Here is a 24,079-nt window from a genome sequence, read left to right on the forward strand (position 1 = left end):
CGTTGTTAGCAAGTTAATGGAGATTATGAGAATAATCTGGATCTTTGTGATTTGAAAATCTTAACCTTGTATTTTAGCTTATTCTCCTCCAGTGAACAGACACTTTCTTCCTTTTTATGGACACTACATTCACATCTATGGGTTCCCGAAGGTTTGGTACGGTGAGTTTGTGTGTAGCATTTCCTCTAGCAGCTGTTCTCTTTTCAAGGCCAACAATATTAACATATACTATATGCTCAAATGTTTCTGGACACCTACTCTCCCTGTTTTTCTTACAGTAAGTTACTGCCCCCCGTTGCTGGACTTCATTTTGTTTCCATAAAGTATCATTGTTGCTATTAAAAATGAATCAGATTCAATTAGAAAGAACTTCTACATCAAGTGATGAATGTTTTTTTATGGAACCAAAAATGGTTTTTCTATGGCATCACTCACCCATGCACCACCTTCATTTTTATGAGTGTACAGTAACCCTTTGGGTAAAGCTTTACACTAGGTGTTGGAACATTTCAATGAGCATTTCATGGCATTCAGCATTTCAGTAGAACATCAGTGAGGTTAGTTATGATGTTGGATGATGATGGAGATCAGTTCTGATTACAAACAGCACTCTAATGGTGCACTCTAGGGGTATAGGACCACTCTGAGTGTGGTGAATGTAAGTTCATGTGCAGCATCCCATTACATTAAAGCTTTCCAAACTCAACAGAACATCCATGGCTGCATGACCTTAAAGGGGTGTCTACAAACTTTTGGTCATATCGCTGTTTCCTGGGTTTGGGGACGATTAGGTCATGCTTTAATTGAAATCAGCTGTGCTGGTCTTGTCCAGTTTAGCACAGTTTGTGCCAGGCTTTCTTTGTGTTTCTGGAAACCTGATCCCATAAGCTTGACCTATTTACGCCAAACCTGTCGCAGTCGTAAAGAATTTAGGATGTAGGATTATGAATTAATGCAACACTAACCATTTAACAGAACTTAGAAAATGGATATGAAGGGTTCATTTCAGTGGATGAGGTGTTAACAAATTCATTCTGAGCTTTTCACTGTAAAATTGCTTCATTAAAGAGAAAGCAATCCTGTTTTTTTCTTAACAGTGAGGCTGATGGGAACCATATGTCATGATTTCTAACATTTTTTTTTTGCTGTCTCTTATCAGCGGTGAAACTCCTGAGTGTTTATATTGTACGCTGATGATGGTAAAATTGTTATAAACTTGGGCAAGGCTATGTCTCCGATTTAAGGCAGTGGATTTATAATCGTATAATAACTTTCTGTGGCCGCTGTCAGCTCCAGACGTCTGGATCCTATCACCACCATTGTAAACAGATCAGACTCTCTATGGAAGCCTGTTTCTGTGGCTAGAAAGATAACATACAGCTTTTCTTACTTCTGTCTTTCATAATAACTTACTGTCTTATAATAATGACGTGCTGTTTGATCATTACGACTGGACAGTGCCCGATAATGACTTAGACTCTTATAATTATGACTTCCATCTAATGAATTTATCATCATTTTCCATCTAAAAATAATCAGTTGATTTTTTAATAAATATGATGTGCTCCGTCACAACAATGACATCGCTTCTCATCATTCAGGGTTCCTATCTCACAATACTGAGGGAAGATACAGCACCTCGTTGTTATGGGTTATACTGAAATAGCCTAGATCTCATTACTGTGAGTCATAACTGTCACATAGGATTTGGTTATTATGAGATAAGTAAGTCATAATGATGAGAGTCTGGCTCTTTGTCATTTGCTAAATCACAGAAACAGGGGTCCATGTACCTCATATCAGACCATTGTTTTTTCAGCAGAAGGGAATTCCTCTTCAGTCACACAGCAAAGTTTGGTATTTGGTACAAATTGTAAAAGCTAAGTTAGAAATACTTTGCGAGAGTAAACATCATTCTCTGCAGTCTTTTTTTTGAGCAATCCTCAGTTCTACTTCTGTCTGAATCTGTATGCACTGTGTTTCTGTGTTTTTCCTACAGGTGGTGCGCCTTATGCTAGTTCCAAACTTCCCTATGGTACAGTGGTGCCTTTCTGAATTTATGCACAATGCCTGGTCTACATTCTGTGACCTGAACTGACAAAAGCCAAATACTATTTCAGGTCTCTGTAGAACTGTAGATAATAGCTCTAGTCCCAAAAGGGTTCAGTTATAATGTCTAGTTTAAACAGAAGGACTCTTTGGTGCTGTAAAACCATGTTAAAAAGCTACTACAGAGAACCATATACAACACATCCTCATATCAGAGTTAAAAACCCTTTCACCATGCAGATGGTTCAGTGTGGAGCTCTTGGTGCCATATAAGGTCATGGCATTTACAAGAAAAACAAAAACAAAACAAAACAAAAAAAAAAACCCTGGAAGTAACCTCTTCGCAAAAGAATCATTGGAGATTTAAGAAAAAAGGGAAATATTGGTTCAGACTTTCAGACGCAGTGCTCACTGGATTCAGGATCATGGGAAAGATAAGCTCTTATGTTTTATTTCTTGTGTTGTTTAATGGATATTGACATGGTATGGTCTGTGACGTTGTGTGGCAGGATATGGTGGGTTTGGCGGTGGTGCTGGTCTCCCTGGGAAAGGAGGAGCAGGCTCTAAACCTGGCTACCCCACAGGAACCGGTGCGTAATTAATCATCAGAACAATCAGATACTCTGAATGCTGGAGTTCTGGTGTTTAGGAAATGTGGTCAGGGTTGAGGTCATGAGGGCAAACATAATGAATTTTAGGCTAAAAAGGAGTGACTGAAATGTCTTTAAGCACTGTGCGTATTTTCTGTTTGTTTGTTCTCCTTTAGTTTAGTCATTAAATGGTTCTACCCACCAGCTACATCCCCCCCAAAATCACACACTTCTTACAGGGGCATGCTTTTACCAACAGCTGCTTCTTTTCACAATGCCACTCACACAAAGTCCCTGGAGCGTAGCAGGTTTGAAGGAGAACACTTACAGCTCTTTTCCATAAGTGTGTCCAAGTTTACGCACCTAACTACAGCTGTTCAGCACAATTCTAAACAGGTTCCAGAACCAATACGATTTGTTCCCAGCTAGGACCAGAATAGCAGGTTCCTCAGCATGAACCTTGACGGCATCCGTGGGCGAGTCGAGATAAAGAAGCTCCAGAAAGAGATCAGAGAATATGCATGTGTGTGTGTGTGTGTGTGTGTGTGTGTGTTTACGGGGCTGGGCTGTGGTCTGCCAGACACTCTGATCTGACCATGGTGTAAACAGTGGATAAGCCCTGATACGGTCCTGTGACTCTGGTTCTGTCCTGGTTCAAACACACAGCAGCTCTGTGAAGCAAAGCAGCCACAATTCCCATCAGAACTGGAGCAGATTTGAATGGGTTCCGTGAAGAGAACCAAGGTTCTACTTCAGAACCAGAGTTAACTTGGTGAGTTAGTCTGTGATGTTAGGTAAATGTTGGAGGGAGACCCATCAGATCTTAAACAGCTGCAGCACACTTTCTGAGAAACTGCATCTGGATACTTCTTTTGAAATTCCCAGTCTTTAGAAGGCAGTCAGTACCAGCCCTTTGTGAAAAGTGTATGGAATTAATTTACTGATGCATGTCCACAGGCTAAAGCTGTTTGTGTGTTTAGGTGTGGGGACATTAGGGATTTCCGCTGCACAGGCCAAAGCTGCTAAATACGGTAATGGCCCTCTCTGACAGCACTGCACTTTCATTATCCACATTAGCAATAAACAGATCATGGAGGCTGTTCACACACATTCACACATTCACACATTTACACTGGAGTAAAACTACTGCATATTAGTGGGATCACAATAGACAAAGTTTAGACAATGCTTGTGTTGAGGTTAGGTGTTGCTCTTTCCTCGAGGTGCTGGAGCTGGACTGGGTGGAGCTGGACTGGGTGGAGCTGGACTGGGTGGAGCTGGAGGAGTCCCAGGAGTGGGAGGACTTTTCCCTGGTGTTGGAGGTGATGATAGATAGTTGATAACTGTTGTGTCTGTGCTAATCTGTCTGTGCTAATCAGTGTGATAATGTCCGTGCTAATCAGGCATACACTACAGATGGAGATTAGGATAAACACAGCTGTACATCAGTCTGTATTTACAGTGAACTGTTATTTCTGTGCAGGTGCTGGAGGTCTTACACCAGCTCAGGCGAAGGCAGCTAAATACGGTGAGAGCTAGTATCTTGTTGCACTCCTTTTTGATTTTAGTTGCCCTTAGGAGTCTTGGTTTATTTTGGTCACTTTTGTAATTCTGATTTTGACTTGATTTACAACATTGAACAATGTTTACCAAGCACAAGCTTGCTCTTGATTTTTTCAGCCATTTCCCCCTCTCTGGACTTTCTACAAAAAACGACACCAGAGCTCAACATGACTTTGTTTTCACGCATCTCATCTTGAAGCATTCAGAAGTTTTGATCACACAGAGTGATCTGTGACTCCTAAGTTAATGTTAGTACATGAAGTAGAATTCTGAGAATTGTTTGTCCAGTGGGGTCTTTATAGAAGCTTTATGGAGCATTTCATCATCAGCCAAACGCAGATTTCCCAGCTTTCCCATAGTGAAGCCAGATTTTCTCTGTAAAACTCTGGAAACTGATGGTCCAACGCCATTTCCTTGTGAGGAATCACGGAGGCGGACGCACTTGATAAAACACAGTATTTATTGAAACAACAGATGACAGAACAAAGATAGACAGACTTGAATGATTAGACAGAATACCTGGACAGAAGGAGACATAGACAGAGACTTGAACAGAGAGATCATACTGGAACAGGGACCTGGAGAAGGAGAGCTAAACAGAGAACTCAACAGATACAAAGAGAGCTAGACTGAATAAATATACAAACAGACTTGAGACAAGGGAAGCAATAGGAACAAGGCAAGGGAACGAGCAACAGACAAGACAGACAGACTGGAGAGTACGAACAAAGGTGGAAAAGCGGAGACAAACAGACTTGATAACAACATGACCTAGGAAACGAACAGAGGAAACGACATGACCTGGGAATTGAAACAAGAACATGACACGACAGAGACAAACAGACCGGACTGAGCGACATAAAGCAACACTACATGACTTAGGAAAGGAAACAACAAGACTGGGAATTGGAACGAATGACCGACAAGAGGAAGTGAGACAAGGGGACTTAAACACATAACACAGACAAGACACACCTGAAACAGGTAACAAGGAGGACGAACAAGGAGGTGGAACAAAGGCGGGACATGGGCGGAGACATGGACAGTAACAAACAGAGCCATGTGCTGAGAGAGCACATGGCGAGGAAAACAGACACGACAGGACAAGGTCGTGACATTCCTCCTCATAATATTACAACCAAGCACTTGTTACAATTGACTTTTTTGGACATGATTTCCATTATATTGCTGACAATATTCTTTTTAATCCAATGTATGGAACCTCATGGTGAAATGGCATCCTGGAAACACCAGGGCAAATGTAGGCCACGCTACTGCCACAGCGCCAGATGTGCCCCTAGGCCCTCGTTAGGAAACAAGCCCAGGATAAAGCTACATTTTCGACCCTGAATTTAGGGCTCACTGTGGAGCTGCATGGACCGAGAGAGCACTGCCTTCATATGTCTCCTCTCACTCAGTCTGGCTCCACTGATTGGAGCAAGAGATAGAGAGGGACTAGAGAGACCATGTTGGACTCTTTTTATTATTTTTTTTGCTGAAATACCAGATTATTTTGAACATGAATTAAAGTCTGCTCCTGCCTCCAGCCTCCTCCTGTCTACTTTCTGACACAGACCTGAATCAGAACTTGATTTCCCAAGAGATTTGAGTTATAAATGCCAATGTTTTGTGCTTTTCTCAGGTGTTGGTGGTATAGGTGGTGTAGGTGGTGTCGGTGGTGTTGGTGGTGTACCAGGAGCTGGAGGACTCTACCCAGGAGGTAAGCAGAATGAATGCTTCTTCATTCTGAGGTCCAGCTTCCATTTCAGCTCACTACAGAGTTGCTGAATCGGATGGGGTTTGAGGTCAGGACCATGTGCCTGCCGCTCAGACTCAGCAAACCACATCTTTATGAACCTCACCTACCTCTGGGGGTTAACTCTTTGATGACCCAGCTTACCTGGTCCAGCTCAGCTGGGCTGGGAGTGATGGATCATGGAGTACTAGTAGAAGTAGTAACTGGAAAGGGCAGGGTTTTCTGAGGACTAGAGGTCATAATTCTGGATGTGGATCATTGCAAACAACAGCATGGAGATAAACATGATAACCTGTGTTGTGTTGTGTTGGGTTGTGATGTGTTGTGTTGTGTCATGTTGTGTTGCATGCTCCAGTCGGTACTGGAGGCCTCACCCCTGCTCAAGCCAAAGCTGCTAAATATGGTAACATTTTAAAAATATAAATATATTAATTGAATTACTTATAAATGTAAAAACATGTGGAAATGTAACCATGCATTCACATTAGCAGGTGACAGAGCAATAAGTAACAAGTCCTTACCACTGTGAGGATGTGATTTGGGAAATCACCGAAACAAGCGAAACATTGAGCTGAGATTTTCTCAAATGTATGCAAATGAATCCAGACACAGTGAAGTAACTTTCTAAACAATTGGCTCCAAAATATTCCTCGACCAATCACAGATGCGGTGGTCCTAAGTCCTCAGCTTCTGTTCTCTGAATGTTTTGTCCCAAACTTTTGTTCCTTTTCTCAGCAGTGTGTTGATAAACGTGGACGAGAGGCTCATAAATGCTTTTATATGATAATTAGAAAAAAATGAAAAATGCAGCATAGAAGCATTCAGCTGCTTTTTTAAAAATTGTTTTTCTTTAAAAACACGGAACAGACCTGAGTTTTCACAGATAGAACATCTGATCCATTTCTTCCTTTTGGAGGAACATTATAAGGAAACAGTGCTGTGTCTCTAGCCTATGGTTTTAAAAGTGATATATTTAAATCAGTGGTGGATGCTGGTCTTTCAAGGAGGGGGAGCTCAATCTCAGCCTACATCATAAAATGTGTGGGTTTATTTATACGTAAATTCTACCCTCCGTTCCTTTTCAAGAAAATGATCTGTGACCCTGTCGTACCAACAAGGCGTCTTTTCCAGGGACTTGACTAGTGTCCTCTCAATGGCCAGCAGAGCTAGGCTTAAACGGCCTTGGCCCATGTGAAGTGTGTCCGCCTGTGCTCCCACGGATCTTTACACCAAAGGATCGCTGATTCGCTCATTTCACTGTCAATCAAAAAGGGATTCAGCCTCAGACAGATCATCCAGTCATCATGCAGAAGCTGAGCGTCCGGGCCAGCCGAGGCCAGCCCACTGCCCCATAGACCCCCAGAGACGATGAGTGTCCGATGGGCGGGACAAAGCCCAGCATTTATCCAATGACTCGTCTCGTTACGCTGCACTTCGCTGCTTCGCTATTGAACTCTGTGGACGCTCAGCGTCCTCACCGTTTAAAGCACCGTGAAGCTGCGGGAATGATTGAGAGGAAAGCCGCGTCTTTACCAGTGATAAGAAGCTGATTCTGAACAAAAGTTGAGCGCGTTGTAGTGCATATTTATTCAATGACACGTACACACAACAGTATATATTTGATCACTTATTTTTTGACATTTTAGGGGAAACTGAGCTTCCCTTGCAGTCTTAGAGCAATCGCCGCTAATTTAAATATTAAAAACACTTACTTGAAAAAAACAGTTTAATACGTTCAGACAGAAAATAATCTCACGATTTTTTGGCGACCCACTAACTGCTGCCCTAACCGACTATTTGCCTGCTAGTGTGAACAGGAGGGTTATATTGTGGGGTTTCAAATAAAGTGGCCAGGACGGTGTTTCTAATAAAGAGATCAGTCGGCTGAGCCTCAGTAGCCCGTGTTGTGTTTCACCAGGTGTTGGAGCTGGTTTAGGAGGAGCAGGTCTGGGTGGAGCAGGTGGAGTTCCAGGAGCTGGACTTTATCCAGGAGTCAGGGGTAAAGATCCTATATTTGTATTCTCTAAATGTTTGTCCTTTTCTCCGCGGGTGGTCTCTGACTCTAACCCTGTGTCCTGATCGTCTGTAGGTGCAGGAGGTCTTACGCCGGCTCAAGCCAAAGCAGCCAAATATGGTAACAGAGGAGGGGTCCCACTTGTCTGTGCCTCTCTTGTTTCTTTCTTTCTGACGTCGTGACACCTATGAATCTTTGGTTGGTAGGAGATTGATAGTCCACAGGTGGTCCCTGTTCTTGGGCTGTTTCTCAGTAGCAGGAAGTCAGAAAATGGACTGAGAGGCAGGGAGAGGGAACTTGTGATGCTTCTGTGAAGGATGGGACTTTAAGGTGTCTCAAGGAGATACAACTGCTGCATAATGCTGCATAGCAGTGGTAGATGACAAGAACTCACACTGAGAAACAGCAATTGTCCCTGTCGTCTTGTGCTTAAAATCCCTTTAAAATCTGTTCCTCTGATGCCCGTCATTATGTTGTGTTCTGTTTGTTGTGTGTGAGACTGTTGGGTTCTTTCAATAAGTGCCTCCTCGTTCTGTGTTCTTTATCTCCTGTTTATGTTTGTTTTAACGTTTTCAAATTTCAAAAGTTTAGTATTACGTTTCTGTTTTATTTTGTCCTTTGATTTTGCTATTAATTTGCCTCTTTACAAAAGCTTTCACACTTGCAGCCCGTCTCCTCAGCTCTGAGTACAGCATCTCTGTGTTGTGTCTCTAATAAATGTGATGTAGCATTTGAGGCAACAGGAATGTAACTGCAGATGTTGTATTCACTGTAACAGCTGGACGGACGCGGTGTGGCTCATTTAACTGTAGTAGGAATCTACTTCATGTTAATTATACCACAGTTAGTTCCAAAAGTTAGTTCTGGCCGAGAGGCGTTCCAGGAATGCCAACACTGCAAGTTCTTCAGGAAAGATGGATGGTGCCCAAGAGTCCTTCTCCAAGGACATAGAACTGGTTCCTGTTCACAAACCTAATTTTAAAATGTTTGGCATACCACCATAAAGAGGTTTAGGAACTCGAAAGGTTGGAGCCAAGGAATAGCTGGTAATTACAAGAGCAATGGGTAATTACAAACATGAACCTGAAGTTTACATAAGCTGTTCTACAGTCATTTTTCTGTAGTTACATTGTTGTTGCACTTTTTTCATGAAATGACCGTTATTAAAAGTGGGGTGAACGTTCTATATAAACTTAGATGTAACCAAAACAGGCTGTGTATAAATTTTATGTTCCGTCCCCTCTACAGGAGCTGCTGCTGGTCTGGTACCAGGCTATGGTCTTGGTCTGGTACCAGGTGCAGGTGCTGGTTTGGTACCAGGTGCAGGTGCTGGTTTGGTACCCGGTGCAGGAGCTGGTTTGGTACCTGGTGCAGGAGCTGGTTTGGTACCTGGTGCTGGTGGAATTTATCCTGGAGCAGGTGAGAGAGATTCTGAGTCTGTTTTTTGTGCCGTGTTGGCATCACTCTATTCTTGTTTGTATCTCCATGGGGTTGCTTGGCCAGCATTCGTCTGTGGAGCAGTGGTTTCATCTAGTACCACTGACACCACTGACGCTGTGGCTGAATGCTATCGAATCTTGATCAAACTATCAAATAATTAATGATCGGAACACCATGGTGAATTCTGTTTAAATATAAATTCAGTGGCCAAGGCTTGTGAGAGGTAGAGTGAAACCTGTGCCAGCCAACCCTAGTAGGTGGCAGTTAATCAGCTGCTCACGTCCTTTGCTTGTGTTTAGCCCCAGTGTCCAGCTTAGGTTCCTCATTATAGTAATAAGCACTGATGTTCTCTGTGTCTGCAGGGCTTACACCTGCTCAGGCCAAAGCAGCGAAATACGGTAATCCACCTCCACTTCATGCCATGCATGCAAAACCTGAGCCTGCAACAACTGACCCTGTAAAGATATTGTCACTAATAATTTCTGGACGCCTTTATCAGTGAATCCTTCTCTTTCTCTGAGAAGGTGCTGGAGCTGGTCTGGGTGGAGCTGGTCTGGGTGGAGCTGGTCTAGGTGGTGTTGGTGTACCAGGAGGTCTAGGACAATACCCTGGAGCAGGAGGTATGGACATTGTCTTAAGGGATTTCTGGAGTTGATTATTGTTCACTTGCTAGAGACAACTGTTATTTAATTAATTATAATTTTTACATAATTTCTAAAACATCGTTATGAACATCGTCTCCTTTCTTTACAAATATACGCTCCAGCAAAACATTTTCAGATGTTTTTTTTCCAGACATTATTATACAGTACTCTTCAAAAGTCTTAGGAACCTAAGACTATTGTTATTACTTCATATAATTTATCTTCTTTATGTGCGGCGCTTGTGTAAATTCATACAAAAACATGAGAAGTAGTACCTGTGTTGTGAGAGAGTGTGAAGGGTAAAGTGTGTGTTCTGTTCTCCTTGATCGTATGGATATATCATAATGAAGTATTTATTAACCGTTAAAACCAGGGATTGGATGGTAATAATCCTGGACTGTCACGAGATGTGGAAATGGTTAAACCAACACATTCACACACAATATCACTCTTATGGGATAGTGGGACTGGGTTTATTCTAATATTCTTGGGCTTGTTTGTTTGTTTTTTAAGAAATAAACTGCTCAGATAACCAACTTTTGAACTCTCATTAGCTTAAGGGCCTAAACGTTTGGCGTGCAGTGCTGTATATTACAGTATACTGCATTTTCTGGGTCGCTATGACAACTTTGACCCCCCTGTTATGACAACTCACACACTTTTCAAGGGATTCCTCTCAGTGCACAGGAAAGAGAAACAGGGATTACTGATTATTCATTCAGGACGCCATTGTTAGCTTATTAGCTAGCCATGCTAACAGTTTTATAATGCAAACCATTTGTTTGAGGAGTTTGAGTAGATCTCACATGCAGTGTTTGTGAGTGACTCTCAGCTGTGGTTCAGTGCCCTGTGCCTTGCATTTCTTTTTTATTTAGTTTTCCATATGAGCTTAACATAACAAAGTTGGGAATTTCTCCAAGGAAATAAGGCCAGACTTATCCAAGTTTGAGAATCACTTCTAACATTACAATGGTAATGAGAGAGACTCCATCCAAAAAGCAGTGGTGACATAGCTAAGACAGGCAAGAATGGTTAGAAAGGGCTAAACAGGGCAGAACGAACACAGATAAACATTCAGTAATCAGACTCACACTGAGGGGAGTGTGGGGGAGTTAGCATTGGAGTAAGGAAGACCTCTGGTGGGCATTTAGAGAAGCACAGCCAGGCGGTGCAACTCTGACTGGCCTGTAGTATCTCATGTGATGACAAGGTGTTCATTCTTGTCCTCTCTTCATTGGTTGCTTATGAGCTACAGAACAGATTTTGAAATACTAGTGCAGACTTATTGGGCTTTGCACAATGTGGCTCCATCTTTCAGTACTGAGCTCTTGTGTTTGCTAAATAATGCGAGACCCTAAGCTTTCAGACCAGGGGCTATTATCTGCCCCTAAACAAAGAGGTACCCAGTCTTTTTAAGTAAATTATGTTTTGTCCTGGGCGAAATGGTGTCGCAGCAGGTAGTGTCGCAGTCACACAGCTCCAGGCACCTGGAGGTTGTGGGATTGAGTCCCGCTCCGGGTGACTGTCTGTGAGGAGTGTGGTGTGTTCTCCCTGTGTCTGCGTGGGTTTCCTCTGGGTGACTGTCTGTGAGGAGTGTGGTGTGTTCTCCCTGTGTCTGCGTGGGTTTCCTCCGGGTGACTGTCTGTGAGGAGTGTGGTGTGTTCTCCCTGTGTCTGCGTGGGTTTCCTCCGGCTGACTGTCTGTGAGGAGTGTGGTGTGTTCTCCCTGTGTCTGTGTGGGTTTCCTCCGGGTGACTGTCTGTACGGAGTGTGGTGTGTTCTCCCTGTGTCTGCGTGGGTTTCCTCCGGTTGACTGTCTGTGAGGAGTGTGGTGTATTCTCCCTGTGTCTGCGTGGGTTTCCTCCGGTTGACTGTCTGTGAGGAGTGTGGTGTGTTCTCCCTGTGTCTGCGTGGGTTTCCTCCGGGTGACTGTCTGTGAGGAGTGTGGTGTGTTCTCCCTGTGTCTGCGTGGGTTTCCTCCGGCTGACTGTCTGTGAGGAGTGTGGTGTGTTCTCCCTGTGTCTGTGTGGGTTTCCTCCGGGTGACTGTCTGTGAGGAGTGTGGTGTGTTTTCCCTGTGTCTGCGTGGGTTTCCTCCAGGTGACTGTCTGTGAGGAGTGTGGTGTGTTCTCCCTGTGTCTGTGTGGGTTTCCTCCGGGTGACTGTCTGTGAGGAGTGTGGTGTATTCTCCCTGTGTCTGCGTGGGTTTCCTCCGAGTGCTTCAATTTCCTCCCACAGTCCAAAAACACATGTTGGTTGGTGGGTTGGCAACTCAAAGGTGTCCATAGGTGTGAGTATGTGTGTGTGTGTGTGTGTGTGTCGCCCTGTGAAGGACTAGCACCCCCTCCAGTGTGTGTTGCTGCCTTGCACCCAATGATTCTGGGTAGGTTACAGATAAAAAAATGAATAAAATTTCTATTTGTGTTATTTAGAGAATGCTAGCTGATTTGTGTAAACGTATGTTGTTTTTAAACATGCTTCATAAATAAATTAATACTATATTGATTCTCTTTATTTGGTGATTAGTTGATATCTATTTGTTTGGCTGTGTGTTCATTGGTATTCATTTGTATGTCATTGTGTTCTGTTGTAAATCACTTTGAGATTTGCTCTAGAAAAGGGCTATATAAATAAAAATGTACTCACTTGTCTGAAGTTGGTCAGTGATGCGTCTTGTTCTGCAGGTCTCGGGGGTCTCACACCTGCTCAAGCCAAAGCTGCTAAATATGGTAATTACCAGATGTTCTCAGGAATTAAACTCAAAGCAGGAGAACATTGGAGTACTATTGTGTAGGGCACTGACATTCTGTTTATTTTTCTCTCAGGTGCTGGAGCTGGTTTAGGAGGTGCTGGAACTGGACTGGGTGGTGCTGGAGCTGGTTTAGGTGGTGCTGGAACTGGACTGGGCGGAGCTGGTAGTGTTCCAGGATTTGGAGGGGCAGGAGGTAAGTATATATATTCTCTAGTGCTGTTGTAACCAAAAGTGGTATTTGTAACACAAACTACCTCCTGGGTGTTATCTGTGAGAGTATAATATCTGAAATTATTTGATTAACTCCTGATTTTTTTATGCAGCAGGCTACGCAGCAGCTAAAGCTGCAAAATATGGTAATATCACACTCTCAAGTAAAGCTTTCACTGTAGTCAATACATAAACTTAATTTTCTCTCCTTTCTTACTGTAAAACACACCTTTGACACTGAACAAACCATGTTCCCAGGTCCAGGCGGAGTGGGCACATACCCAGGAGCTGGAGTCGTGGCTGGAGCTGGGGGTATTCCAGGGACAGCACCGGGAGGTGGAGGTAGATTCTTTTTGTTGAAACTCTTCTGGAAAAGCTTCACGCTAGATATTGGAACATTGCTGTGAATTTGATTGCATTCAGCAGCGGTCAGGAACAGATGTTGATTATTATCTTCAACTCGGTCCAAGCTACTGAAGTCCAGAATGTTCTGAACAGAGCTCTACTGTCTGTGGAGGTTGGGTGTGGTGAACTCTTCACTCTGGAGGTTATCTAAAGGTGCATGTTATAGCTGGTGAAGAAATAGAAGAGCTGTCTGGATTTGTACATTTATATATTAATTCATTATTGCATTTGTTAATTAATTCATTCATTCATTCATTTATTCGTTCTCTGTAACGGCTTTCCCAGTTCAGGGTCACGGTGGGTCCGGAGGCCACCCAGAGGGGGTAGGGGGGGGGGGGGGGGGGGGGGGGCACGTACCAGTCCATAACAGGGCATCACACACTCACACCTATGAACACTTTAGTAGCCAGTCCACCTACCAGCATGTGTTTTCAGCCACCTGGATAGGTACAGCGCAGGTTCAAATATTCGTAATCACTATCACACTTTGAGGACTGTGTACTATCAGTTTTTTATTTTTTACTTTTTGTAGTAGTTTGACTTTATTTGTAGTATTTGACTTCAGGTCTTTTTCTCTTTCAGTGTATCCTGGTGGAGTGAAGCCCCCCAAATATGGTAAGACCTTTTGGGTTTAGCCATGGCTTAGTCCTGGAAGCACAAACACCTTTAGCTGAGTTTCAGAATGAATGAATAAATAAATAAATAAACACACACACACACCCACACGCAAATTCAGTGTTCAGTCCTCTAGTCACGGTCTGTGTGGAGTTCAGCTGGTTCCCTCTGTGTGCAGTCATTAGTTTCTCAGGTCAAATACAACATAATATTGGACTCTATTTGCTTTTGCGGGTCCTGGAGTACGAAAAGACACGGTGCCACATTAATGACTAGAAACCATGTGATAGTAAATAATTTCATGATTATAATTAGTATCATTACTCCACATTAATTTGTCTAGAAGGATTATTATTATTATTTCACAAAATGAGACTAAATATTTACTGTTATGTCTGGTTTCCATCTCAGGCTCATGTTATGTACCGTATATATTTACTCTAACTGCATTTGCAGGTGTTCCTGTTAATGGAAGAGTGTTTCAAGGTATATTTCATGCTAAATGTAAATATTATGGTTATTACCTTTATTCCACATTAATTTCACTAGAATTGTTATTGTTATTGCTGCACAAAACCCCACGACTCTCGTACTCGTACGGCTGTACCCCACCCTCTGGCCATGTGAAATAAACATATTATCCTCTGCAACAACCACAAGGAATATTTTTGTTTCTTTTATTATAAGATATACAGGAGGTATTAAACCCCCCAAATATGGTAATCAAGTAAAATTAGTGCCATGAATTCATCATCTTCTGGGACCTCTGGGGGTGTTAGTATCGTGCATCATCTTAGAGCTGTAGATGCATTAAATTTATAGTTCATAGCACACTGAAAGCAGTGAGGAACTGCGGTGGTGGAAAGGATTTGATGGCATTCAGCCACAAGAGCTTTAGTGCGGCCCCTAAGGTGTCATTAGTTGTTTTAAATAAGGCATGGCCACAAAATAAAAAAAACTTCAACTCAGTACTAACTACTGAAATCCTGAATGTTCAGAATAGAGCTCTACTGTCTGTGGATGTTGGGCGTGGTTAGCTCCACTGCGGCACACTCTAGTCACTGCTTCTCTCTGGAGATTGTGGCAGCTAAATAGTATTTTGAGACCACGATATTTGATTTTTATGTGACATAATAAAAAATAATAATATATTGAAGCCAGGAGTTATTATTTTGAGGACTTAATATATGAATTGGGGCCTGGAGGTTGTGGGTTTGATTCCCGCTCCGGGTGACTGTCTGTGAGGAGTGTGGTGTGTTCTCCCTGTGTCTGCGTGGGTTTCCTCCGGGTGACTGTCTGTGAGGAGTGTGGTGTGTTCTCCCTGTGTCTGCGTGGGTTTCCTCCGGGTGACTGTCTGTGAGGAGTGTGGTGTGTTCTCCCTGTGTCTGCGTGGGTTTCCTCCGGGTGACTGTCTGTGAGGAGTGTGGTGTGTTCTCCCTGTGTCCGCGTGGGTTTCCTCCGGGTGACTATCTGTGAGGAATGTGGTGTGTTCTCCCTGTGTCTGCGTGGGTTTCCTCCGGGTGACTGTCTGTGAGGAGTGTGGTGTGTTCTCCCTGTGTCCGCGTGGGTTTCCTCCGGGTGACTGTCTGTGAGGAGTGTGGTGTGTTCTCCCTGTGTCTGCGTGGGTTTCCTCCAGGTGACTGTCTGTGAGGAGTGTGATGTGTTCTCCCTGTGTCTGCGTGGGTTTCCCCCGGGTGACTGTCTGTGAGGAGTGTGGTGTTCTCTCTGTGTCTGCGTGGGTTTCCTCCGGGTGACTGTCTGTGAGGAGTGTGGTGTTCTCCCTGTGTCTGCGTGGGTTTCCTCCGGGTGACTGTCTGTGAGGAGTGTGGTGTGTTTTGTCTGTGTCTGTGTGGGTTTCCTCCGGGTGACTGTCTGTGAGGAGTGTGGTGTGTTCTCTCTGTGTCTGCATGGGTTTCTTCCGGGTGACTGTCTGTGAGGAGTGTGGTGTGTTCTCTCTGTGTCTGCGTGGGTTTCCTCCGGGTGACTGTCTGTGAGAAATGTGGTGTGTTCTCTCTGTGTCTGCGTGGGTTTCCTCCGGGTGCTCCGGTTTCCTCCCACAATCCAAAAACACACATTGGTAGGTGGATTGGCGACTCAAAAGTGTCCGTAGGTGTGAGTGTGTGAGTGAATGTGTGTGTGTGTCTGTGTTGCCCTGTGAAGGACTGGCGCCAGAGGTAGGCTCTGGACCCACTGTGACCCTGAATTGGATAAGCGGTTACAGATAATGGATGAATGAATGAATGAATGAATGAATGAATATATGAATTCCTCACCACAATCCATTATTTTGTGGCCACACCTTAGTAAAAACAGTTAGTCCTATAGCTGACACTTGGCATTGAGCTTATTGAGTTTAGGCTCAAGGATGTGCAACTGCTCAAGGATTTACATTGTATTACACTCTAAAGTTTGAAGTTGAAGAAATGAGTTCTGAGCAGTATGACGGGTGTAACCTGTGGTGTGTTGTATGTTGTAGGTGGGGCAGGTGTGGTTCCAGGATACGGAAATCTGGGCGTAGTGCCAGGGGCCGGAGGTAAGTTCGATATATGTCCAAAGATTAGTGGAACCACTTTAAAGTGTCTCCGGATTCCACTGTGATGCTGTGTGTTCCAGCTGTTCCAGGATTTATACTGCCATTTATTAAGCTAATAATTGCATATATATTATAAATTAAAAAGCAGTAATTAATCAATGAAGCAGTATCAGAAGATGAATGAATAAATTAATTAATGAGTAAATAAACAGTACAAATTCAAACTTTAAACCTGGTAAAAAAATGTTGCGGTATTAATTATCCTACATTATATGTATATTATTTTCATAAAATATTAAGTCTATTATTATTATTATTATTATTATTATTAAATTTGTGAAGATATTTTTAATATATATATATATTTGAATGATGGTTGATTGTTGTTGATGTTGTTTGTGATGTCTCCTTGTAGGATATCCTGCTGGTGCTAAGGCACTTAAATATGGTACGTTTAAAAAGTAAAGATGAGTCGAACTTAGCAACAGCATAATGGCAAAACTCTAGGCACACAATAGTGGAAATGTATTCGCTATATATATATATATATATACTAGATCCTTACTGTTCTATACTGTACTGTTCTATACTATTCCGACTGTACAATATTATATATTAATGGTACGAATTTATACTGATTGTAATTGCAGTAATTAAATTATCAGTTAAACGGCTGTGTAACAATTTGTTTAATGTCTTTTTGGATTTTTTTGTATGATTAATGATTTACTCTTCTCTTTAGCAAATTCAAATAATTCATATCAAAGCAGGCCATTCTTTAGATCTATGACTAATTCCCAATTAAATAAACCATTAAATATGACCCACATTGTTCTCTAATGCATTTTAACACTTTAAAAACACTTTAACACTCTTCAGGTCCTGGTGGTTATGGCGTTCCTGGGGCAGTTCCTGGGGCAGTTCCTGGTGCAGTTCCTGGTGCAATTCCTGGGGCAGTTCCTGGTGCTGGAATACCACTGGCAGGAGGTAAACACTAATAATGTTTTATTACCCACTGAAACCATACCTGCTCTGTGGAGCTCCTGAGCACCGAAGGACAGGGTGTAAGGGGATAAAGTATGCGGAGCAACCAGTCGACTCCAGTCTGTAACTAGAGAACTACACATGCCCCTTTGTGGTTAGTGGAGCTGAGAAAGTAGGAGGTAATTAAAAGATAAAAAGACCCTGTGGTTTAGATCACAGAATACACTTTAAATACTGTAGTCTGGGGTTCGTTTTGTTGTTCGTTCATCGTTGGTCACTTGGTGACCCAGCTTTAGTCCAGCCAATGTAACTAAACATAGGCCATTAGCATTGTCCTCCAAACGTGTTACGATGTTCAGTGATGTCCAGTTGTGTTATATCAGCTGTTATTAACATTACAGTCATTGTGATTAACTCCCATCACTTCAGTCATTAATCCTGACTCCATACATTGATCGATATTTAACCCCAGAATTCCATTCTTGATTTCAAAGTTAAAGTATGAATGTGATTTCTGGTGCTTTTCCTGGCGTGGCGGTTACTCCCTCGTCTTTACATCGGTTCCAGGAGGTGTAGGAACTGTTCATGGTTCTGGAGTTTTTGGAGGAGCGGGTGGAGCCCCAGGGCGGGTCCCAGGAGCTAGAGATACCCTGATTTGATTGACACAATTCCTCATATTTTAAGGAAGAGTTAAAAGCAATATGAGTTTCTTTCTGTTTCAGGATATCCAGGTGGAGTTAAGCCGCCCAAATATGGTAGGTTACACCATCAGTGTACACGACATTTTAAAACCTTATTTCAATTAATATAACTATCAAACCTGGGTGTTTTACGCAGCCATTTTAACTGGAAGAAGTACAGAAATGTAACCAATTCTAAGACTGAAGTTTGGAGTGTGGGAGAACAGCGGTCAGCGCTCTTTGAAGAACTGAAATGAAGTTTTCTGAAACGAGTGGAAGCTGTAATAAAAGCAAACGGTGGAGGCTGTAAATTAAATAGATGTTAGGTATCTGACATCACTAAGTCTTACCCCTGAGATGTTCTCAATAAAGTGGCCAGTAGATGTAGTTTAGAGCGACTAGATCCCAAACACACCTAGATCAGATCTACAGGATGATTATTAACATAAGCCAAGATCTCACTCCTGAACTCATCCTCAGGGCCAGGGACTGTTCCAGGAGGAGATCAGATCGCTGGAGCTGGCACGGGTAAATGTCCATTTCCACTGTTGTTACTTAAAGTTTACGAAGTCTCAGATAATCTCACAATGCAGTTTCACAATATCTTGATATTTTCTATTAATATTTAATAATAAAAAAAGTGACTTGTATGAATTTTGATGTGTTTAAATATTTGCAGTTTATCCAGCTGGAGTCAAACCTCCAAAATACAGTAAGAGAGCCCTGACTTACCAACAAAACACCATGTACACACTGCTGTTTACAGAATGATGTAATTAACAGCACGTGTAAAGTGTAAACCACAGTAATAATCATATGTGTATTGACATGTAGAATAATAATGTTGTGGTTATTATTTTTATTTTATTAAAATTATTTAGCTGTTTCAGTAGGACTCATGCCTGGTGTTTGTGTTTCTTGTGTCAGATATTCCAGGTTCTGGTGTAACTGGGACAGGGATTGAGGCTCCTGGAGCCACTGCAGGTGTTCCGGACGGTACCGGGCTTGTCCCGGGTGGGACCGGAGTGCCTTTGTTACCTAGAAAACCAGGTAAGTGAAATGCTGATGTTGAATCTTTGATTCCTGCTTCATTGCTCTGCTACTCTCTCGTTAACCGCTGCATCCTTCCACAGCCAAGGAAGGCGCTCTTGCTCCAGATGGAACTGTTGTTCCAGGTAAGGTTCTCCTCCCTCACTGCTCCTTGAGCCACACCTCTGCTGGGGTAGGGAAAGCTTTGATGGACCCTCAGTAAAGATTGAAAATGGTTTTCAATTATTTGTAAACATGTTTTATGCGCGAGGGCTGGGTTTGTGTGTGGTGGTTGAATTCGAGTCAGAGTAAAAATATACATATCCTTTGTCGGTTATTTAGTTAACGTCATCAGTTAAAGCTTCTTAATTAAATCGTGCTGCTTCTTCATAAATCGTATTAAATTAATGAAATATTTACATTTCTCAGAATGTTAAAAAAGATATATATTTCTTTCCAAAGACAATCTGAAGCATTTTACTACGTAAACGTAAACGTAATGTTTGTCTTTATTGCTTAGATGTGAGATGTGTATGGAAATGGTTGCACTTCACTGAGTGTCCACTAGGGATGTAAAAGGATGTTTGGGCGTGCCTTTCCATTAACTGATCAAATTGGCTGGCTCCAAAAATCATGTACACTTTTAATGCTTACATTTTTCATTCCAAAAAGTGTTTTCCAGAAGGTTCTTTAAGGAAAGAACAAAATGGTTCTCGTATGACAGCTGTACGCTAGCTTGCTATGCCCTCTGCTGTTTCTTCTGAGCAAAATGTAAGCTAATGCCAGTCCCTGTAGCCTGTTGACCGCAAAAGCACCACCCTGTCCTGGCAGCGCCACCAAAGGCCACAAAGCTCTGGTCACCTCTGTGCTGTGTTCCTTTAACTGTTTAGAGTTGAAGGTGGAACCTGTTGTTTCTTGGCAGGGCCGACAGCTATTGTCTCAACGGGCAAGGCCCCTGAGTCCAGTAAGATCTGCACTGCATGCTCCACTCACTGTTCCTCTGCATAAACACTACATCATCTTTCCGAACGCTTTCTTTTACAGACCCCAGGTTCTAGATACTGACTGAGTACCAAATCAGACAGTGGTCAAAGTAACTGGGAATATGTTTCTGGGATTCTGAGAAGGAGGTGAGACAGTATTAGGACCCTTTAGTGAATTCATCTTTAATTCCTCTGCGCTCTCTGTATAGACGACGCACCTTACATTTACCATCCATCAGAACCTGATCTCACTAATGCTCTTATGGCTAAATGCCATCAGATTCTCACAGAAATGTGTAAACTTCTAGTCCAAAGACATCCCAGAAGAGAAGATGCTTCAAACTGAAGCAAAATGGGTAACGAATACCCAGTTCTTAGCTTCAGAATGTCCTTTGGAGTTTAGGTTGACGTTAGAATGACCTAGAACCAACCAAGTCAGGGGAAAGTAAAAGAAAGTGCTATAATTTCACCTGTGCGTCTGTTTCTGGTTTCCATTTTCCACTATCCCTGTAGCTCCTTCTGCCTGAAATGCACTCAACGCTCTTTTAGCTCATTCTCTGATCAAATAATGTGTAATGGATTGCTAATGTTTTATAGATAAAGGTCCAAATATGTAAATAAAATAAATATTAATGCTAAAAAGGTTTGGTGAGAAATGTACAACACAGGGCTCTCTCTTCACCTCAGACGTGGTCTTCTTTAGTTTAGCCCTTGAGCTAAAAGGCTAACAGTAATCAACCACAGAACGACACATTTCTGTAAGAAATATCTTCTCTCAAACCACTCAAACCATATCTAAACGCTTCAGGTACATATTTAAAGATCTGAGGGACTGATTACTCTTTAGACGGCGTTAGCCTTTTAGCCCAGTGCTAAAGTACGGAAACTAAAGTAGAGTCATTTGGGCACTGAACCTGTCGTGGCCTGATGGGCTGCAATGTGTGTTGGTGGTATACAATGATGGTGGAGTATGAGATTTTTTGCCAAACCATTGGTTTAAAACTCAGCCTGGCATCCAGGCCTGTATATCCCCTTGCTTTATGTTTACATTTTATAATATTGTAATGTTCTGCTTTTCTCTGCAGGTGCCACTGGTGTAGCTCCAGGTATGAGTTTAACTCAAACTTAATTCCTCCCAGATGATTTAATCTGTGCCATTTGGAATGATCTAGATTTAAAACATCACACACACACACACACGTGCACGCACGCACACACACACACACACACACACACACACACACACCGAGGGCACACGGACAATAGCAATGTCTGTTGCTTATGTTGCTCCGTCAGTCCACTAAAAAATGTAATCCAGTGCTAGGAGTTTAATACTCCTCCTGCCAACACTCAGCAAACTCACGTGCAGCTGCATCTGGAGCACCCCAGTGCATTTTATTCTTTTATCATGGAGGTAAAACATGCATGGGTTCAGTTGGTGCACTGGAAATAATCTGCTCTCTAATTAATTTCATTACTAATTCTCTACAAATGAGAGAATTGGTGAGAGATAAGGTTTTATTGAAATGATGTAGATCTTCAGATCATAGGGTTTACATGTCATACACGCTACTATAGGACAATTATGTTTTATAATAAATACTTTATTCAAGATTATACAACTGCTGACAAACTTCAGGGGTCCATAAAAATTCCATCCATCCATCCATTATCTGTAACCGCTTATCCAATTTAGGGTCACGGGGGGTCCAGAGCCTACCTGGAATCATCGGGCGCAAGGCGGGAATACACCCTGGAGGGGACGCCAGTCCTTCACAGGGCCATAAAAATTAATATAACTTTTTTTTTTAAATAATATTTATTAATTTTTTTTTTTCACAGGACCTGTGCAGCCTAGTGTTAAGCCCTTACATTAAATAAACTTGTTTGTTGTGTGCTGCCGAGACCCTGAACTGGATAAGCGGTTACAGATAATGAATGACTGAATGAATGAATGAATGAATGAATGAATGAATGTTGTGTGCTGTTAGGAATATTAGTCTCTGTTTTAATGCAGTGGTTAAAATTGTGCTCCATCTCTTTCTCTCCACAGTTGGTGGGGTCGTTCAGCCGGGTGGTAAGCTGAGTGTTTATACTATATTTATCCTTTGCTGCACAAGATCGTGCATGTGTTTCTGTGTAGGTTTGTCTGGAAATCATAGTATAGAGATGTACTACTATGTGTAGTTTTACATTTCATGGCTTGGGCTAGTGCTTTGCTTAAAATAAGCAGATAAAGCGTTAGGAAAAGAGTGAGACTCCAGGCTGGACTGTAATTAAAATAATAATAATAATAATAATAAACGAAGGCTAAGGATATAAATAAGAGGTAAACTGACTGAAATATGAATTAAATATTAACGCAGTCATGTTAGGGTATTTCTGTCCACTAGAGGTCACTGTGTTCCAGTTTTTGCTAAGCTTGTATTTATTTATTTATTTTTTTTTTTTAATGGTGTAATTCGCTGAGCTGCCACTAAATATACAGCATAGTGTTCCCTCACAACCGGGTCTCACACCTACTCGTGATATAGTCACTGCAATTCGTGACATAGTCGCATATTTTCGACATTTTATGTGACAATATCACAATTAAAAGTGAATAGGTAATTACCATAAAAACCGTCATATCCGTGCCCCGTGTTATGTGACAGTCACACGACAACTCCTCCTCATTATGACGTCATTATCATCCGTTAATACCACGGTCTTTTTTTTATTTACGGAAAATATAACGATAATAATTCATTATTTTCTAAAATGTCGAAGCAAATAACGGTTAGAGAAATGTCCTTTTCAGTATTAACCTTTTGAAAATTACTCAAAATAACGTTAAGTGAAAGAAATGTTCTCGTTAGAGTTAAAGCTAAAGTAGGACACCAATAATAAACATTGTTTAGGAGAAATATTATAATAAAATATTGTATGTCTTTGTTGGAATAAGAACCTATGATCTGTAATTCGCATTATGCCTTTTTCTATGTTATATCAGTAATGACTGTAATGAGGAAGAGTTTCCTGTTACTGTCACATAGTGTTTCTATGGTAATTACCCATTCACTTATGATTGTGATATTGTCGCATAAAATGTGGAAAATATGCGACTATGTCACGAATTACAGTCCCCTGTATATGTGACTATATCAGAGTGAGTGTGAGACCGGGTTGTCCCTCAGTGTGCTTCGAGTTAATTCTTGTTATATGTTTATTATTTTAATTTTGTAAGTGTATTATTTTTTATTTTTGTTTCTTGCTTCAGGTGCTTTTGTGAAACCTCCTAAGACCGGAGGAATCGGTAAGCATTGTACTTCTATTTAATAGAGGTTTTTTCTTTTGTACATAAAATGTTTTATATTTTATTTCTTTGCCCACCTCTGCTTTCATTGACTTTGTTCTGCTTTTAAAAATGAGGTGGTGGTAGATCAAATATTTATTTAAACTTCCTTCAGTTTAAATCCCCATTACCCTTTATTTCCACAGTTCCCAGTGGTGGACTTCCTTACACAGGATACTGTACGTATTAGTAATAAACCATAGATTATTTTTGTTCCAAGACCACATTAATTGACGTGTCTTTATTTTTTTCAGCTCCTTATGGTAGACTTCCAACAGGAACCGGAACTGGAGTTCTACCAGGAGCCAAACCTCTTAAAGCACCAGGTAGGTGTGGAGTTTGTGAGGGTTTTGAGGCATTGTTTCTTTAATTGTGACAAAAATATTCATGGTTCAACATAAAAATTTCAGAAGATTCTAAACAGATTATTTCCTGTTCTCTTTGTCAGGTGTGGGAGGAGTAGGTACTGGAGTAGGAGGAGTTGGAGCAGGTAATTCACC

The 24,079-nt window shown here is 41.9% G+C and overlaps 1 protein-coding gene across 7 annotated transcripts in view; it reads left to right on the forward strand.

The window, feature by feature from the left end:
- LOC136679164 (elastin-like) overlaps positions 1–24,079 on the forward strand; it is an 84,895-nt gene that overhangs the window by 51,883 nt on the left and 8,933 nt on the right. Inside the window, exons 15-48 of one of the 7 annotated variants that reach the window (XM_066657518.1) lie at positions 78–161; positions 2,000–2,035; positions 2,559–2,639; positions 3,620–3,670; positions 3,863–3,961; positions 4,123–4,167; positions 5,845–5,922; positions 6,314–6,361; positions 7,877–7,957; positions 8,048–8,092; positions 9,221–9,391; positions 9,775–9,810; positions 9,937–10,032; positions 12,739–12,783; positions 12,880–12,999; positions 13,130–13,162; positions 13,275–13,358; positions 14,004–14,036; positions 14,493–14,522; positions 16,513–16,569; positions 16,985–17,017; positions 17,449–17,556; positions 18,276–18,308; positions 18,714–18,761; positions 18,913–18,945; positions 19,161–19,283; positions 19,367–19,408; positions 20,185–20,226; positions 21,331–21,351; positions 22,299–22,322; positions 23,505–23,540; positions 23,726–23,758; positions 23,834–23,905; positions 24,028–24,069. In XM_066657518.1, coding sequence (XP_066513615.1) covers positions 78–161; positions 2,000–2,035; positions 2,559–2,639; positions 3,620–3,670; positions 3,863–3,961; positions 4,123–4,167; positions 5,845–5,922; positions 6,314–6,361; positions 7,877–7,957; positions 8,048–8,092; positions 9,221–9,391; positions 9,775–9,810; positions 9,937–10,032; positions 12,739–12,783; positions 12,880–12,999; positions 13,130–13,162; positions 13,275–13,358; positions 14,004–14,036; positions 14,493–14,522; positions 16,513–16,569; positions 16,985–17,017; positions 17,449–17,556; positions 18,276–18,308; positions 18,714–18,761; positions 18,913–18,945; positions 19,161–19,283; positions 19,367–19,408; positions 20,185–20,226; positions 21,331–21,351; positions 22,299–22,322; positions 23,505–23,540; positions 23,726–23,758; positions 23,834–23,905; positions 24,028–24,069 — 2,043 coding nt within the window. The remainder of the gene's footprint in view (positions 1–77; positions 162–1,999; positions 2,036–2,558; positions 2,640–3,619; positions 3,671–3,862; positions 3,962–4,122; positions 4,168–5,844; positions 5,923–6,313; positions 6,362–7,876; positions 7,958–8,047; positions 8,093–9,220; positions 9,392–9,774; positions 9,811–9,936; positions 10,033–12,738; positions 12,784–12,879; positions 13,000–13,129; positions 13,163–13,274; positions 13,359–14,003; positions 14,037–14,492; positions 14,523–16,512; positions 16,570–16,984; positions 17,018–17,448; positions 17,557–18,275; positions 18,309–18,713; positions 18,762–18,912; positions 18,946–19,160; positions 19,284–19,366; positions 19,409–20,184; positions 20,227–21,330; positions 21,352–22,298; positions 22,323–23,504; positions 23,541–23,725; positions 23,759–23,833; positions 23,906–24,027; positions 24,070–24,079) is intronic. The other 6 variants (XM_066657519.1, XM_066657521.1, XM_066657520.1 and 3 more) reach the window with 6 other exon arrangements.

The sequence above is a fragment of the Hoplias malabaricus genome, chromosome Y (assembly GCF_029633855.1).
Source record: "Hoplias malabaricus isolate fHopMal1 chromosome Y, fHopMal1.hap1, whole genome shotgun sequence".
NCBI classification, from domain to species: Eukaryota; Metazoa; Chordata; class Actinopteri; order Characiformes; family Erythrinidae; genus Hoplias; species Hoplias malabaricus.